Source organism: Sceloporus occidentalis, unplaced genomic scaffold (genome assembly GCF_023333645.1).
Source record: "Sceloporus occidentalis isolate IW3139 unplaced genomic scaffold, rSceOcc1.0.p SCAF_86, whole genome shotgun sequence".
Lineage (NCBI taxonomy): Eukaryota > Metazoa > Chordata > Lepidosauria > Squamata > Phrynosomatidae > Sceloporus > Sceloporus occidentalis.
The window spans coordinates 1,348,040-1,362,828 of NW_028317066.1; the positions used below are offsets into that span (position 1 = coordinate 1,348,040).

Consider the following 14,789-nt stretch of genomic DNA (forward strand, 5'->3'; position numbering starts at 1 on the left):
TGAGGAGCCCCCTCCCTCCTGGAAAGTGGGGCAGAGGAGAGACCCTCCCTTCTGATGACTCATTTAGGGAAGAGTTTTGTGCCAAATACAAAGCATCACACAGGATAGGGTTCAATAGCATTGGAAACAACATTATTATTTTTTTTTTGGGGGGGGGGACATTTTCTCTGGGGGAGGGGGCTCTGTCTGGGTGGGGGGAAAGAGCCAAAATCTGTGCCAAATCCAAGAGGAGGGAGATGGAGGGACCCCAAAGCCCCATCTGGGGAGACTGACACTTCCCTGGCAACCTGGGAACTAGGCTTAAAGGCCCACAGGATCCATATTAGGCATCCCCCACAACTACATACCTTTCCCTTCACAACAACCCTGCAGAAAGACCAGCAGAGACCCTCAGGCCCAGAAAAAGCCCTCCCTAGATCCCTTGGACATGAACAATTACAGACCGGTCCCCCATCTTCCATTTCTAAGCAAGGTGATTGAGAGGGCAGTTGCTCTTCAAGTCCAAGTGGTCTTGGATGAAACAGATTATCTAGACCCTTTTCAAATTGGCTTCAGGACGGGATACAGAGTCAAGATTGCTATGGTCTCCTTAGATGATCTCCGCTTGAGCATCGACAGGGGAAGTATGACCTGACCCTGGGACTGGCTGCAGGCTTACCTTCGGAGGATCTGGACAGTGGCTGCAGCCCTCGCATGTCCCTGGGATCTCAGCCTCCACTTCAGACTCAGAGGACAGGCCTGGCTCCTGGCAGCAGGGCATGGCAAGCCCTCACCTGGAGCAGCACCTTCATTTCAAACCCCAAAGGGGGAAAGTCCCCAGAGACCTTCCCTGCAGACTCTTGTAGGGCCAATTGGCTGTGAGGTTTGAGGTGCTTCTGGTGAGATGCAGTTGTAGGGCAACACATTTGGAAGGCACCCATATTGGGAAGAGGAAGAGAGAGGGAGGTGCGGCAGAGAACAGGAGCCGGAATCACCAGTTCCTCTGGATAGAACTGGATTGCAGCTCCCAGCAGCTTCTAGCAAGCATGGCCAATGGTGAGGGAGAGTGAGAGTTGCAGTCCATCAACATCTGAAAATCTACCTGATTCCCATCCCTGTTGGAAAGGCTGGGTTGCTTTTAAGGAGTTTGTGGGGGGTGGCTTGCCCCCAAATTTGTTGGGCAATCAGCTCAGGACTGGCATCTCTGCCAGGATGATGTTCCTGCCACCCTCACGCTTGACCTCGCCTGAGCCAGAGAAGAGCTGCCACACTCAGAGGCATTCCTAGTATATTTGTGCAAATCATTCATCTATCATCCCTCTCTTCCACAGCCTTTTCGGGTCCAGTGGAGCTGCTGGACAGGCACTGGGCCGTCTCCCTTCCTGATCTCTCACACTAAATTATAGTCGATGCCCTGACTGAGGTTCTCTGGACAGTGCTAGAGGAAATGCTTGCCTTTGCGTGGAATGGGAATCTCTGGCTTCAATAATCTTATTCAAGAAGAATATGTGAAGATTCTGAGGAAGTCAGTGAGCATGTGAAATAAAAGTACTGTCAGTCCTCAGTATACGCTGGGGTTTGGTTCCAGGACCCACGGTGGATGCCAAAACCCATGCATGATCAAGTTACAGTGGATCATTGTTATACGCTGGGGTTTGGTTCTACAATCCCCTGTGTATTACAAAATCTGTGTATGCTCAAGTGCCATTCAATACAGTGACATAGCAAAATGGTGTCTCTTATAAAAATGGAAAATCAAGGTCTGATATTTGAAATTTATACTTTTTAAAAACATTTTCAAACCGTGTATGCTTGATTCTGTGTATAAAATAATCTGTGTATAAGAAGGCCTGACTGTACCTTAAATACAAGGACATACTAAAATAGTGTCCCTTACATAAAATAAAAGGAGTTACTTTTTGGAACTGATAAATTTTGAAAATATTTTCAAGGTCTGGATGCTTGAATCCATGGACAAACATCCGTGGAAATTAGCTGGGAAACAAAGCAGTCCCAGATTGCAAGCAGGCCTCTAGAAATTCCCTCTGGCATCCCAGGGAGCCTCCACAGCTGGTCCAGAAACAGTCTAATTTTATGTTATCTAAGCAGAAAGGCAGACTAGTCCATCTTCTGTGATTAAGCTGGAGCCACGTCTAGCCAGCAAGAAAGGTCTGAAAGAGAAACAGCATGGTGCCATGGACTGAGGGCTGGACTAGGACCGGGAGACCAGGATTCGAATCCTCACTCAGCCTTGGAAATCCATAGGTGAGCTTGCATATCTCTCTCTCTCTCAGCCTCAAAGGAAGGCTCTTCTGAATAAATATGGACATAAAAGAGACCCCTATGACTAAGTATTATACAGTGGTTTGAGTATTGGCCTAGTACTGTGAGAAACCAAAGTTTACATCCCCACTTGGCCATAGAAACTCACTGGCTGCCCTTGGGCAAGTTACACTTTCTCACTCTCAGAAGAAGGCAATGGTAGCAAGGTTTTTACCAGAGGACCTCAATGTGTGGGGCGGATTGTATGGGAGAAGGCGATCCCGTAAGTAAGGTTATAACCAAGATCTTGTACTGTGCCCTGAAATTAATAAGCAGCCAATTAAGAGATTTTAATATAGGTGTGATATGGTCACCTCTGGATCTTCCAGTGACCACTCTGTCAGCCATATTTTGGATTAGTTGAATTTTCCAGACTTGGTACAAGGGTAGCCTAGGTAGAGCGCATTACAGAAGTCAAGACATGAGGTTACCAGAGCATGCATGATAGTTTTCGGGTCTACAGATTCCAGGAAGGGAGGCAGTTGGCATATCAACCGAAGCTGATAACAGGCACTCCTGGTCATCGCATCTATCTGAACTCACATCTGGAGCAACAGATTCAGGAGCACCCCCAAACTGCAAACACAGTCTTTTAGGGGAAGTGTGACCCCATCCAGGACCGGTGACAAACCTCCATACCTGGATTAGGATTTCCATTAAGTACCTCGGTCTTATCTGGATTCAGTTTTAACCTGTTTCTCCTCATCCAGCACATTACTGCCCCAAGACATTCATTCAGAGGGGAGATGCCTTCCTTAGTTGATGCAGAGGTCTGGGATATGAAGAGATAGGGGCGGGTTATAGACCGCCCATTTGGGGCGGTCTGGACCCGCCCCTTTCCCCGGAGTATTGGGGCCTCAGTGGCCAGAACGGCAGCCGCTGAGGCCCCGATCCGCCGCTTTTCAGGCTGCAGGGAAGCAACAAAACGCCGCTTCCCCGCAGCCTGAAAAGGGGTGTCCCTGGGGCTTCAAGCCCCAAGGACACCCCGTGGCGGTGGGGAGAAAGAGAAAGGGGCCGCTTGGCCCCTTTCTCTTTTAGTCCGCTGAGCGCAGCTGTCTGAAGGCTGCGCCCAGCGGACTAAACCAGGAAGGAGCTCCGAAACGGAGCTCCTTCCTGCTCCGTGTTCAGGGCGCACTAAGCGCCCTGGCGCGGAGCAAGGACGTCACGGTGGCGCCGCCCCGTCTAGAGGCGGCGCGGCCGTGACGTCCTCACTGCGGCGGCTGTATGGAAGGGCCGCTGCTGTTTAGTGCGTGACGAGCACACAGTAGGGTTAGGGCGGTGCGGAAGCACCGCCCTTTTGTAACCCTAGTGCGTGCTCGTCACGCACTAAAGTGCCGGTTTGTAACCGGCCATAGTTGGGTGTCATCAGCATATGATAGCACTCCACTCCATGTCTCCAGATGACCTCTCCCAGCGGTTTCATGTAGATGTTAAACAGTATTAGTGACAGGATGATGCCCTGAAGAACGCCAAATTTAAACTCCCTTTAAAAGGAACAACTGTCCCCAAGCATCTCTGGAATCTGTTTGAGATAGGACGGGACCCATTGCAATGCATTGCCCCCGATCCCCAATTCCATGAAGGGCAAGGGTTGAGAGGACAAGTTGTCTTCTTCACACTTCCAAGGAGCTTGTCCACATCCTCAGTACTCACAGATTCAAATTGATCCAGTATGATCTTATTCACTGAGTTACTGGACACCTCACCTATAGCCTCTACGATAATGTCTACCTCTGGAAGAAGGGAAGGAGTATGCCCTTTCTTCCTTCCTTCCATCTTTCCTTCCAGAATGGAGCCCAAGCTGCAGAACTGGACTCAGGAGAGAAAGGCTGGGAAGACTCTGCTTTGTACATATAGCTCTTTCTCTCTCAGTATATATGTGTGCGTGTGTGTGTGTTTGCCTCTGCTGTTGTTATGTCTGTGAAAGGAGGTGCGGACTAGGGAGAGAAGAAAGTGTCAATTTTGTGCAAATGCAGAACTTCTGTGCATCAAAGAGTCCAGTGTGTTGAAATAGCAAAGAACTTTATTGAGAACACATAGAAAGAATTCAGTATTTAAGCCAGAACTGCCCCCTCCAAGGCAAACTATACATTAAAACCCCAAACCTAAAACACCACCCTCTTCCCAACCTAGCCCCCACCTCCAATTCCTACAGTCTATGCCCCACAGGTAACAAGACCCCCTTTGCCACCCCCAGAAACAAACCCCCTTTCTGTTAATATCATTCCCATAACTATTTGAGCCAGCTGCAACAAATCCCACCCCTCTATTTCGCTAACCTATACTACAATCTCCAGTCAAATTTATAAAGTATGATCTATACTAACAGTAATGAAAACCTAAACTTAACAAAATATAACTTTAAAACATAAACAGACTTATCCACAGACAAACCACAGACATATGGATAGACAACCCTTACAAACAAAATCATAAGGGCCTTTTCACTGCTGGATTGAAAATATATTTTCTATATTAATTCTTGAAAAAATAATGTTAGTTCACTTCTGGGATTTGTGTGGCTTCTCTACTGTGTGGCCTCTCTGATGTTTCACTAGGTATGACTTTGATGAAAAACGTTTCCCACAATGCTGGCATTTGTATGGCTTCTCTCCTGTGTGGACTCTCTGATGTGTCACTAGGTATGTCTTCAAAGAAAAACATTTCCCACAATGCTGGCATTTGTATGGCTTTGCTCCTGTGTGGACTCTCTGATGTGTCACAAGGATGGATTTACGAGAAAAACATTTCCCACAATGCTGACATTTGTATGGCTTCTCTCCAGTGTGGACTCTCTGATGTGTCACTAGGTTTGACTTCTGAGCAAAACACTGTCCACAATGCTGGCATTCGTATGGCTTCTCTCCTGTGTGGATTCTCTGGTGTCTCACTAGGTGTGATTTCAGAGAAAAACATTTCCCACAATGCTGGCATTTGTATGGCTTCTCTCCTGTGTGGACTCTCTGATGCTTGACAAGGACTGACTTGTAGGCAATTTTTTTCCCACAATGCTGACATTTATGTGACTTCTTTCCTGTGTGGACTCTCTCATGACTGACAAGTTCTTCTGTAAACAAGGACAATGACAGACAAGACTTAATCTCAGCGTTAAGAGAGGAAGGTGTTACCCCAAGATTTAGCCCTACGTTCACGCCTCCCTATTTCAGGTTAAATTAATAAAGTTGGTGTGAGTGACCTGAGCATGACACTGTTCTGGATGCCCCCAAATCCATATAACGACTGTATCTTTACTCATAGGAGCTAGCAAAGAAGAGATTGTAGGGGAACTGCCATAAGGAAATCAGTGGAAGCAGAAAATCAGGCAGTTGAAAAAATTCCATTAAATATATGTAAAAATATTTTGATTGAAAAGTGGCATCATTTTCTGTGAGACTGCCATAGAGTGTTGACTCACAACCAATACAGTATACAGCTAAAAAAGCCAATGTCATTCTAGGTTGCATCAATACAAGTAAAGTTTCTAGATCAAGGGATGTAATAGTGCTACTCTATTCTGCTTTAGTCAGAATAATCCTGTGTCCAGTTCAGGGCCCCACAATTTAAAAAGGATGTTGTCAAGTTGGAACATGCCCAGAGGAAGGCAGCCAAAGTGGTGAAGGATCTTGAAACCATCAAGCCCTTTGAGGAGTGACAGTAAGAGCTCTTTGACAGTGCAACTCCCTTAGTTTCGTGGAGTCCTCTTCCTTGGTGGTCTTTAAACAGAGGCTGGATGGTGTTTGGAAATGATTCTATAATTCTAATGGAATCATAACACCAGGATAATTAAGCATAAAAGGGACCTCAGTCTTCATAGAAAGGAGAATGGATTCAGGTTCCTTACCCACAGAAGCCACATTCTCATAATTCTCCATCATTACACAATTGTACATAAGTCTCTGCTTCTTCGTCAACAGATTCCATTCATCCTCAGTGAAATATACTGCCACATCCGCGAAGGTCACCTGCAACAGAAAACATCCTTCATCCAGAGAGTGACTAAGGAAAAGGGGAGGAAATCGCATGGTGCATCCCAAATATTATTTCATCACTTCAGAATTCAGTGCAGGAAATAAACTTTAAATTATGTTAGCAAGCAAAAACCTGCTGCCTTTAAATCTAGTTTGTCTCGAATCCTTTCAATATAATATACTTAGGGAGCTGGACATGTTTAGCCTGGAGAAGACAAGGTTAAGAGGTGATATGATAGCCCTGTTTAAATATATGAAGGGATGTCATATTGAGGAGGGAGCAAGCTTGTTTTCTGCTGCTCCAGAGACTAGAACATGGAACAATGGATGCAAACTGCAGGAAAAGAGATTCCACCTGAACATTAGGAGGAACGTCCTGACAGTAAGGGCTGTTTGACAGTGGAACACACTCCTTCCTCAGAATGCAGTGGTGTCTCCTTCCTTGGAGGTCTTTAAGATGAGGCTGGATGGCCATCTGTCAGGGATGATTTGATTGAGAATTCCTGCATGGCAGAATGGGGTTGGACTGGATGGCCCTTGTGGTCTCTTCCAACTCTATGATTCTATGATTCTAATATCATAAACAATATAATTTAGGCCATTGCTGGGATATTGAGGATGTATTAGGATACTCACTATCCCAACACATACAGAACATTTAGCCACCAAAGAATTATAGTGCATTTAGAAATTTCTTGCCACATTTCAGAGGCAAACGTCATTTTTAAGAACAGTTTTGGGGAGCACACTGGGATTGAGGGCCACTGGGGCTACTCCATATTTAGATCCAGAGATGTTCCCCCATATCCTCCAACATTGCAGAGATGGGAAAAGCAAGACACATTTGGACAAGCAATCCAGAAGGCGGTGAGGATGGCCAAAGTTGTTTATGAGGAAGGTCACACATATGGTGAAGGGCACAGCAGTTTGCTTTAGCTTCAGCCTCCTGGGAAGGGCAATATCCTGCCTCCTTCTTTCCTCTCTTCTCCCCACTTTTGAGTTGATTGGGTGCCATGTGCAAACTGAATGGCACTCAGGAACTGAAGTGAGCTGAGAAGGGGAAAAATGGGAGGATGAGAGAGCAACCCGGACATTTATAAAAGCCCCTGAAAAACTGGAGTGACAGAGGGTTAACCAGGAATGTCTCTGCCATATTGGGAGAATATGTTCTCCGCTTGCTTTCATGAACTGGCCTAGCAGTGACACAGATGAAAATTAATAGTCAAGAACTTCAACTCACCAAAGAATTCCTGTACTTCCGCAGACTGTTTCTTTTGGAGCCCAACTCCCTCCGCTTGGCCTCTGTGTCGGCCATCAGGTGGGCAGGGGTCCTGGTGGTCTTGCACTTGGGTCACTTCCAGCAAGAGAGGCCGCAAAGCCGTGTAGAAGGAAGCAGAGATGAAGGTCCTGAGAAAAGGGAGCAGGGTTAGGATTAACTTGGCAAGAAACCTTGCAGCACTCAAAGACACAGAGAATCCTGCTGGTGACATACGCAGGTGACATATGCCTCCTTTGGGTCAATGCAGAGGAGGGCATCCCCTTCCTCCCTCTGCACCAAACAAAGCCCCCTGGACCTAGGATAGATTCACTGCAGCTCCCCTACACAACAGATACTCCATGCCTTCTTATTGTGGTGGGGGATTAGAGGATGGGGAATTGGAGAGGGCCCTGGTTATGTCCCTGTAGCTAGATGTGAAATGAGGGCATCACAAATAAATAAACAAATAAATAACCTGCTGAAACCTCCAGAGTTCCCCAGTGCTTTCCCCCATCATCAGCCCCTTTCCCAAGAAGGCTGCATCTGCACTATAGAAATAAGTCACTTTGAAACTGCTTTATCCACTCAGTGCTATGGAATCCTGGGATTCTACCTTTGGGACACTTAGCCTTCTCTGCCAGAGAGCTCTCATGCTACAACAAACTAAAATTCCCAGAATTCCACAGGACAGAGCCAGGAGAGTTAAAGTGGTTTCGAACCGGATTATTTCTGTAGAGCAGATACAGCCTAAATCGGCTGTAAAAGGATAGAAGCACCCAAGTCTTGTTTTTACCCTCCAAATAATGGTTTTCCTTTAAAAAAATAAGTAGTTTGTTTTAGTCTGTAATCCTTATTTTTGTTGTTCTTGTTTGCTTCTATTTTTATTTGGTCATTTGAGATGGCTTCCTTCTTCCCTGAAAATCTCTTTATAAGAAACTGGAGAGACTTTTAAAACCTCCCAAAGGAGCTACTTTGGGCTTGTTTTGGGGGGACAAGCCTCCTCTTAGAAGCCAAAGCCCAATGTTTGTGAAGAATAATAATAAGGCTTGTATTAAAACTGTCCTCCCGATTTCTGATCCCTTTTAAAACCCTTGTTCCCCAGAAGGAGCAGAGCTGTGTCTAAGAAAAGACCCACAAAGAGACACACTTCCTTCCTTTTGGCCCAAGGAGCCTGGCCTCCTTCTGACTCTGGAGCCTCAGGAGAGAAAGAGAGGCCTCTGTTCAACTGAGACTCAGAGAAGGTTCTGGAACAATATTTCGCACAGTCACAAGCACCACAAAATGGCTGCCAAACACAAAATGGCTTATGGAAGAGAAAATGGCTGCCAGAACACAAAATAGCTGCTGGAACAGAAAATGGCTGCCAGAACACAAAATGGCCTCTGCCTCCCATTCCCATGTACAACCTGAGAAATAATTGCACTTTTTTCCTAGTCTTCATTTTTGTCTTAAAGTCGTTTCCAACTTATGGCAACCCTAAGGCAACCTTATCATGGGGTTTTCTTGGCAGGCTTCTTCAGAGAGGGGTCGCCATTGCCTTCCTCTGAGGCTGAGAGAGTGTGACTTGCCAAGAGTCACCTAAATCCAAAACATACTGCAGCAATAATCCAATCTGAGACCATTTTAACTGCCCTGGCTCAGTGCAACGGAATTCTGGGAAATGTGGTTTTGTGAGACACTGAGCTTTCCCTGTCAGAGAGCTCTGGCGCCACAAGAAACTCCATTTCCCAGGATTCCTTAGCACTGGGCCAGAGCAGTTAAAGCCCTCTCAAAATGGACTATTATTGCAGCGTGTTTTGGACCTTTCTTGGCCGCAAACTGTCCATATCCTGCAATGCATCTCCTAATTCTGTTGGCAGTCCCTCCCTCCCAACACTTTCTCATTTCCCCCCAAAACCAGCACAAAGCTGGCAGATGGAAAGAGGTTTTAAAGCAGCATTTAAATCTGCCATATTTGTTTTTAAAAGACTAAATGTCCCAAATGCTATTATCAGTTTTGTAGCTATTATTACAGAAAGACGTAGAGTGCAAACTCCTCAAGTACCTTTATTTTCTGGAGTGAGATGGGATTTTCCAACTGACTCTCTGTGATGATCTCCGGTGGTCCAAGCAGCCAAACTGCGGCCCTGTAATAATAATAGTAATAATAATAATAATAATAATAATAATAATATATTTTTACCCCTCTCTTCAGCTAAAAGGCGATTAGAGTGGCTTACAAATTGTTAGACATTTAGACATTATGGCTCTTAGCCCATCAGACCCTTAAATTCCTGAATTCACGCTGCCTCCATCCAGTGAAATATAAAAGGGTTTCCCTTAACCTACACTGGGACCGGTTAAGGAACCTTATTTCTCCTTCTTTACTGATCTTCCCAAGCATCAACCAAGCCAAAACGCGTGTAAAAGGAGCGTCAAGTAGTAGATACTCCAAGGAGATATTTATTATAAATAGCAAAATATAACTGAAATATAAGTCATACAAGATATTAAGAGTCTTGCAGGTACAATATTTGTAAGTATATAATATTCAATTCATATAAGCTATTAGAAAATAAATAAACCTAAGCGTCCAATTCTGAGACTAACTTCCAAGCTCCGCTCTTTAACTCTCTCTCTCGATCTCCAACCGACACAATTCCCCCAACTGTCTCTTGGTCTCTCAGGCCTTATATCTCCTTCTCACGGAAGCTTCCAGAAGAACCTTTATCTTGCTCTCTGATTGGTCAAGAGAGCCTTCCGTAGCAGTGATGTCATTCTGCATTTGCATAGACCTCCCTTTACTGCCTGAAGAAGACCTCCATTGACTGGAGCCCAGTCATTACACAAACACTTCAAGGGTTTCTGCCTAACGACGACTAAACCGCTTCGAAACTGTGTCCAAACTGCTCCTAGTCTCCTGGACGCTCAGAAACGCCTCACAAACGAAGCCGGAAGCGGCGTACCGTAAGTGGAGAGACAAGACGCGCGGCTTAAGGAAAGCTAGAGCGTCCGGCAACAGCGTCGTCTCTTTGCCTGGAGCCATTGCAGGGGAATTTCCATCCTTGGAGCCAAATAGGGCAGAGGAGCCTGTCCTTGAGGATTTACTCATTGCTGAGAAGAAACAACATATTGAACAGCAACCATGCCCTCCAGACTTTGTGAGCAAACCATGCTTTTCAACAGCCCATAGTGTTATCTCAGTGTATGAACTTTTAGACAAAAAACTGGGAATCAACTGAAGCGTCTTAAACTCCCCTTTGATAACTTTATACCAAAAGCTACAGCTCTAAAAGAAAGCTTGGGTCAATCCAGCAGCACAGGACCCAGAAAGGAAGGAAAGCTGGGCTGCAAAGAGAACAGTGACAGGGCTCGCTGGACTTTTTCCAGAACCTTGGCTTATTTGGCTGCTTAGTAGGGCTAGCGCAAGGTGAGCTTATGGCAGAAGGAGGAGAATCGGCTTATGATGTTCTTCAGAGGCAAAAAATAAAGACTGGTTTGTCCTCAGAAACCCATCATAGGATGGGAAAGGAGACAGACCAAAGAGGCCATTCTGTACTTTCCAGTCCCCAAAGGCTGGCTCTTGCATGTGGGGATGAGCTAACCACAATCCATGTGGGATTTGCAGCATAGAGAGAGGCATTTAGAAATCCAAGCCAGAGAGACCTAGTGCCTCCCAAACTACACATCCCACCATTTCATAACATGTAGGCATTAAAACTCAAAAAGGAAATAGTGCTGTAACAGTGTAGTGTGAAAGAACCCTTTGATTCCACTTTATCTGTTTAGACTACATCTTACGGGATCCTGGGATTTGTAGTGTAGTCGGCACTAGAACGTTCTTGCAGGAAGCTCCAAGTATCCCTTCCAAATGTGCAAAGCCTGAGGAATTCCCTACAGTGTTGTCATATCAGTTAAAGTAGAATCCTTGTGGTGTAATTCTCTGGGCATCAGACCAAAGGAACCATTTCATGGGACCTGTTGAAATCCACATTCCTGTTGAAGTACTCTGCAAACACAGCCAATAACCTCAAGAGGCTGAGAGGTCTGTCCCTTTCTCTTCCTGCCAGACTCTGAAACCAATCCTGGCCAGCTTTTGGGAAAGTGCCCTCAAGGTTTGGTCCAAGCAGCTCTCAGCCCCTTGCAGACTGTCCCTTCCCTGAGTCTTGCTCTCCTGGAGGCTCAGAGGAGATTCTGGGGGTCCTGGGCACCTCCTCTTCTTAGGGACCCTGAGCCCCAAGTTCAGCTGACAAATGGTAATTCGCCCACGATGAACCCACCTCCCCCCCCCCCCCTCTGTCCTGGCATATGCCTTAGGAAACCTCTTCCATGGAAACTAGGGAGCTCCTAATCTTAGTGGAAATGGGAACCTCTGGAATTCTCCTCTTTTCCCAGCTGGGAAGCAAGGCATCGTTGGAAATCTCTTCCAAGGACAAGAGGTATTTGTTTGTTTGTTTGTTGCTGCTGTGTGCCTTCTCGATGCTGCCAACGTATGGCAACCCTAAGGTGAACCTATCACAGGGTTTTCTTGACAAGATTTGTTCAGAGCGGGTTTCCTCTTGTCTTCCTCTGAGGCTGAGAGAGTGTGACTTGCCCAAGGTTACCCAATGAGTTTCTATGGCAAAGTGAGGACTTGAACCCAGGTCTCCCAGAGTCCATTACACCATGCTGGCACATTGCTCCTTATTATTAAATATTAAGGCATTCTACATCTATGTGCTGTTCTGGGCCACAGAGGTGACACCGGTTTCTGTCCTGGGCCCAGAGCTTTTCAACATCTTTATCAAGGACTTGGATGAAGGAACAGAGAGCCTGCTTCTCAAATTGACAGATAAGGCCAAATTAGGAGGAGTAGCTAATATTCCAGAGGAGAGGATCAATATCCATAGTAACCTTAATAGATTAGGAAGCTGGGCCAATTGAACAATATCAATTTCAGCAGCAGGGACGTAGCCAAGGGGGGGGGGATCTTGGGGTCCGGACCCCCCCCCCTTCCATTAGAAAAATGAATGGTGTGTGCTGCTGCGCTGCCGCACCCAAGCCCCATTATAATGGTGGCACTTAGTCTGGACCCCCCCCCCCCCTTCCTAAAATCCTGGCTACATCCCTCTCAGCAGGGAGAAGGACAGGTTGCTTACCTGTAACGGTATTTCTTCGAGTGGTCATCTGCGAATACATACAAATGGGTTGTACTGCGCCTGCGCAGTGCCTTCGGAAACTTCTGGAATCACTAGGCAAAGTACACTTTGCAACATGTTGAAACTTTTTGGCGGTAACCCCGCCCATCCCCTATAAAGCCTCCGTTCCCGCTCTTTTCCCCAGTTCCGCAATTTTCCGCCGTGCAGGCAACACAAAAGAGCCAATCAGAGCAGGACACTGAGGGGAGGATGGGCGGGATTTGTATGTATTCGCAGATGACCACTCGAAGAAATACCGTTACAGGTAAGCAACCTGTCCTTCTTCTTCGTGGTCTCTGCGAATCATACAAATGGGTTGAGACTGGCAAGCTAAGGTCAGTGGAGGTGGGAGTGTCATAGAAATCAGTGAACCAATAAGTAATGGACAATAAAGATAACTGAAACAAGTATAAGAGTTGATGGTTTGTTTATATACTTGTAAAGAAATCCCACCTCGTAAAGGCAAGCCCAAAAGGACCTCGAACCCCAGCATTGAGTCATTCGAGAACAGTCACATTGATGCTGTCGGTATGGAACACAGTCAACAGCGAACACAATCAATGTAGTCCTGACACCAACACAGCCCTCCCGAAAGCTGCGTCCTCTTTGGCCCTAGTGTCCAACCTGTAGTGTTTAATAAAGGTTAGGGGCTGAGACCACACGGCAGCCTTGCAAATCTCGTCCAAAGGGATACCAGACAAGAAAGCAGAAGAGGCCGCTAATGCCCTTGTGGCATGGGAGCGGATCCTGGTCGGCAAGGGCTTGCCCAAAAGCTCATAAGATAGGGCAATAGTACTCGAAATCCACTTAGAGAGTCTCTGGGCCGACACGGGCAGTCCTCTTTTCGGCCCCGAGTAACACTGGAACAGTCTCTCCGAGCGGCTCGAGTGTCTAGTCCTGTCCAGGTAAAAGGCTAAAGCCCTACGCACGTCCAGGGAGTGGAGGGCCCGCTCGGTATCGGTAGTCGGGCTGGGTGCCAGAGTTGGTAAAACAATGTCCTGGCACATATGGAAAGTGGAAACAACCTTGGGTAAGAAGGAAATATCTGTCCTGAGAACTACCTTGTCCAAGTGGAATCTAAGAAAGGGTTGGTCCCGACGCAGGGCACAAAGTTCGCCCGCCCGGCGGGCAGAAGTGATAGCCACCAAAAACACTGTTTTCCAGGTTAACAGTCTAATGTCAGTGGTGGCTAAAGGTTCAAATGGTTTAGACTGCAAGGCCCCTAACACCGTCTCGAGACTCCAGGCCGGAGTCGGGACCGACACCTGGGGGTATAAATTATTGCAGCCCCTCAGGAATCCCTTGACAAGGGGGTCTTTAAAAAAGGAGGGCTTCCCATCAAATTGGAAGGACGAGCAAATAGCAGATAGATAGCACTTAACAGATGTGGTAGAGAGGCCCGCATCGATGAGGGACATTAGGAACTCCAGGACCACTGACGTATCAACCTGGGCTAGGGAGAGGCGTCTGTCAGACAGGAACCGAAGAAACCTGTCCCACTTGAGTCTGTAGGATTTTTGGGTGGCCGGTTTCCGGGCAGCCAAGATGACTTTCCGTACCGAGGCCGGTAGCCGGGCTAGGGATGGATTCTCCACGCCACCAAGGGAAGGGTCTCGATGTCCGGGTGTCGAACGCGACCTCCTTGAACCGTGAGGAGATCCGGTCTGGGCTCGAGCCGGAGAAAGTTGGCTCGAGAGAGGTGAAGGAGGCAAGGAAACCAGGGCTGCCCGGGCCACCAAGGCGTGATCAGGATCGCGTCCGCTGAATCCGAAACCATCTTCGAGACTGTCCTGGTGATCAGCGGGAAGGGGGGAAAGGCGTAGAGTGCTATCCCCGACCATCGGAACCCGAACGCATCCCCGAGGGAGTCGTCGTCCGGCGTCCGGGAGCAGAACTGGGGACAATGGGAGTTGTACACGGTCGCAAACAGGTCTATTTGTGGGGTTCCCCATCGGGCAAAGAGGTCGTGTACAGTTTCCGGGTGGAGCCTCCACTCGTGGCACGACGAGGGGGACCTGCTTAGCAGGTCCGCCTGAGTGTTCTGGGTGCCTGGCAAGTGTACCGCTTGGAGCAAAATGTTCCGGGCTATGCACCAGTCCCAAAGCC

The 14,789-nt window shown here is 47.1% G+C and overlaps 1 protein-coding gene across 1 annotated transcript; it reads right to left on the reverse strand.

The window, feature by feature from the left end:
• Positions 1-4,744: 4,744 nt before the first annotated feature.
• On the reverse strand, positions 4,745-10,552 carry LOC149284979 (uncharacterized). The gene is made up of 3 exons (XM_089495909.1): positions 10,473-10,552; positions 7,625-7,676; positions 4,745-5,402 (listed from the first exon to the last, which is right to left on the reverse strand). The coding sequence occupies exons 1-3, from the start codon at positions 10,550-10,552 to the stop codon at positions 4,803-4,805; spliced, it is 732 nt and encodes a 243-aa protein (XP_089352035.1). The 3' UTR covers positions 4,745-4,802.
• Between the last annotated feature and the right edge of the window lie 4,237 nt (positions 10,553-14,789).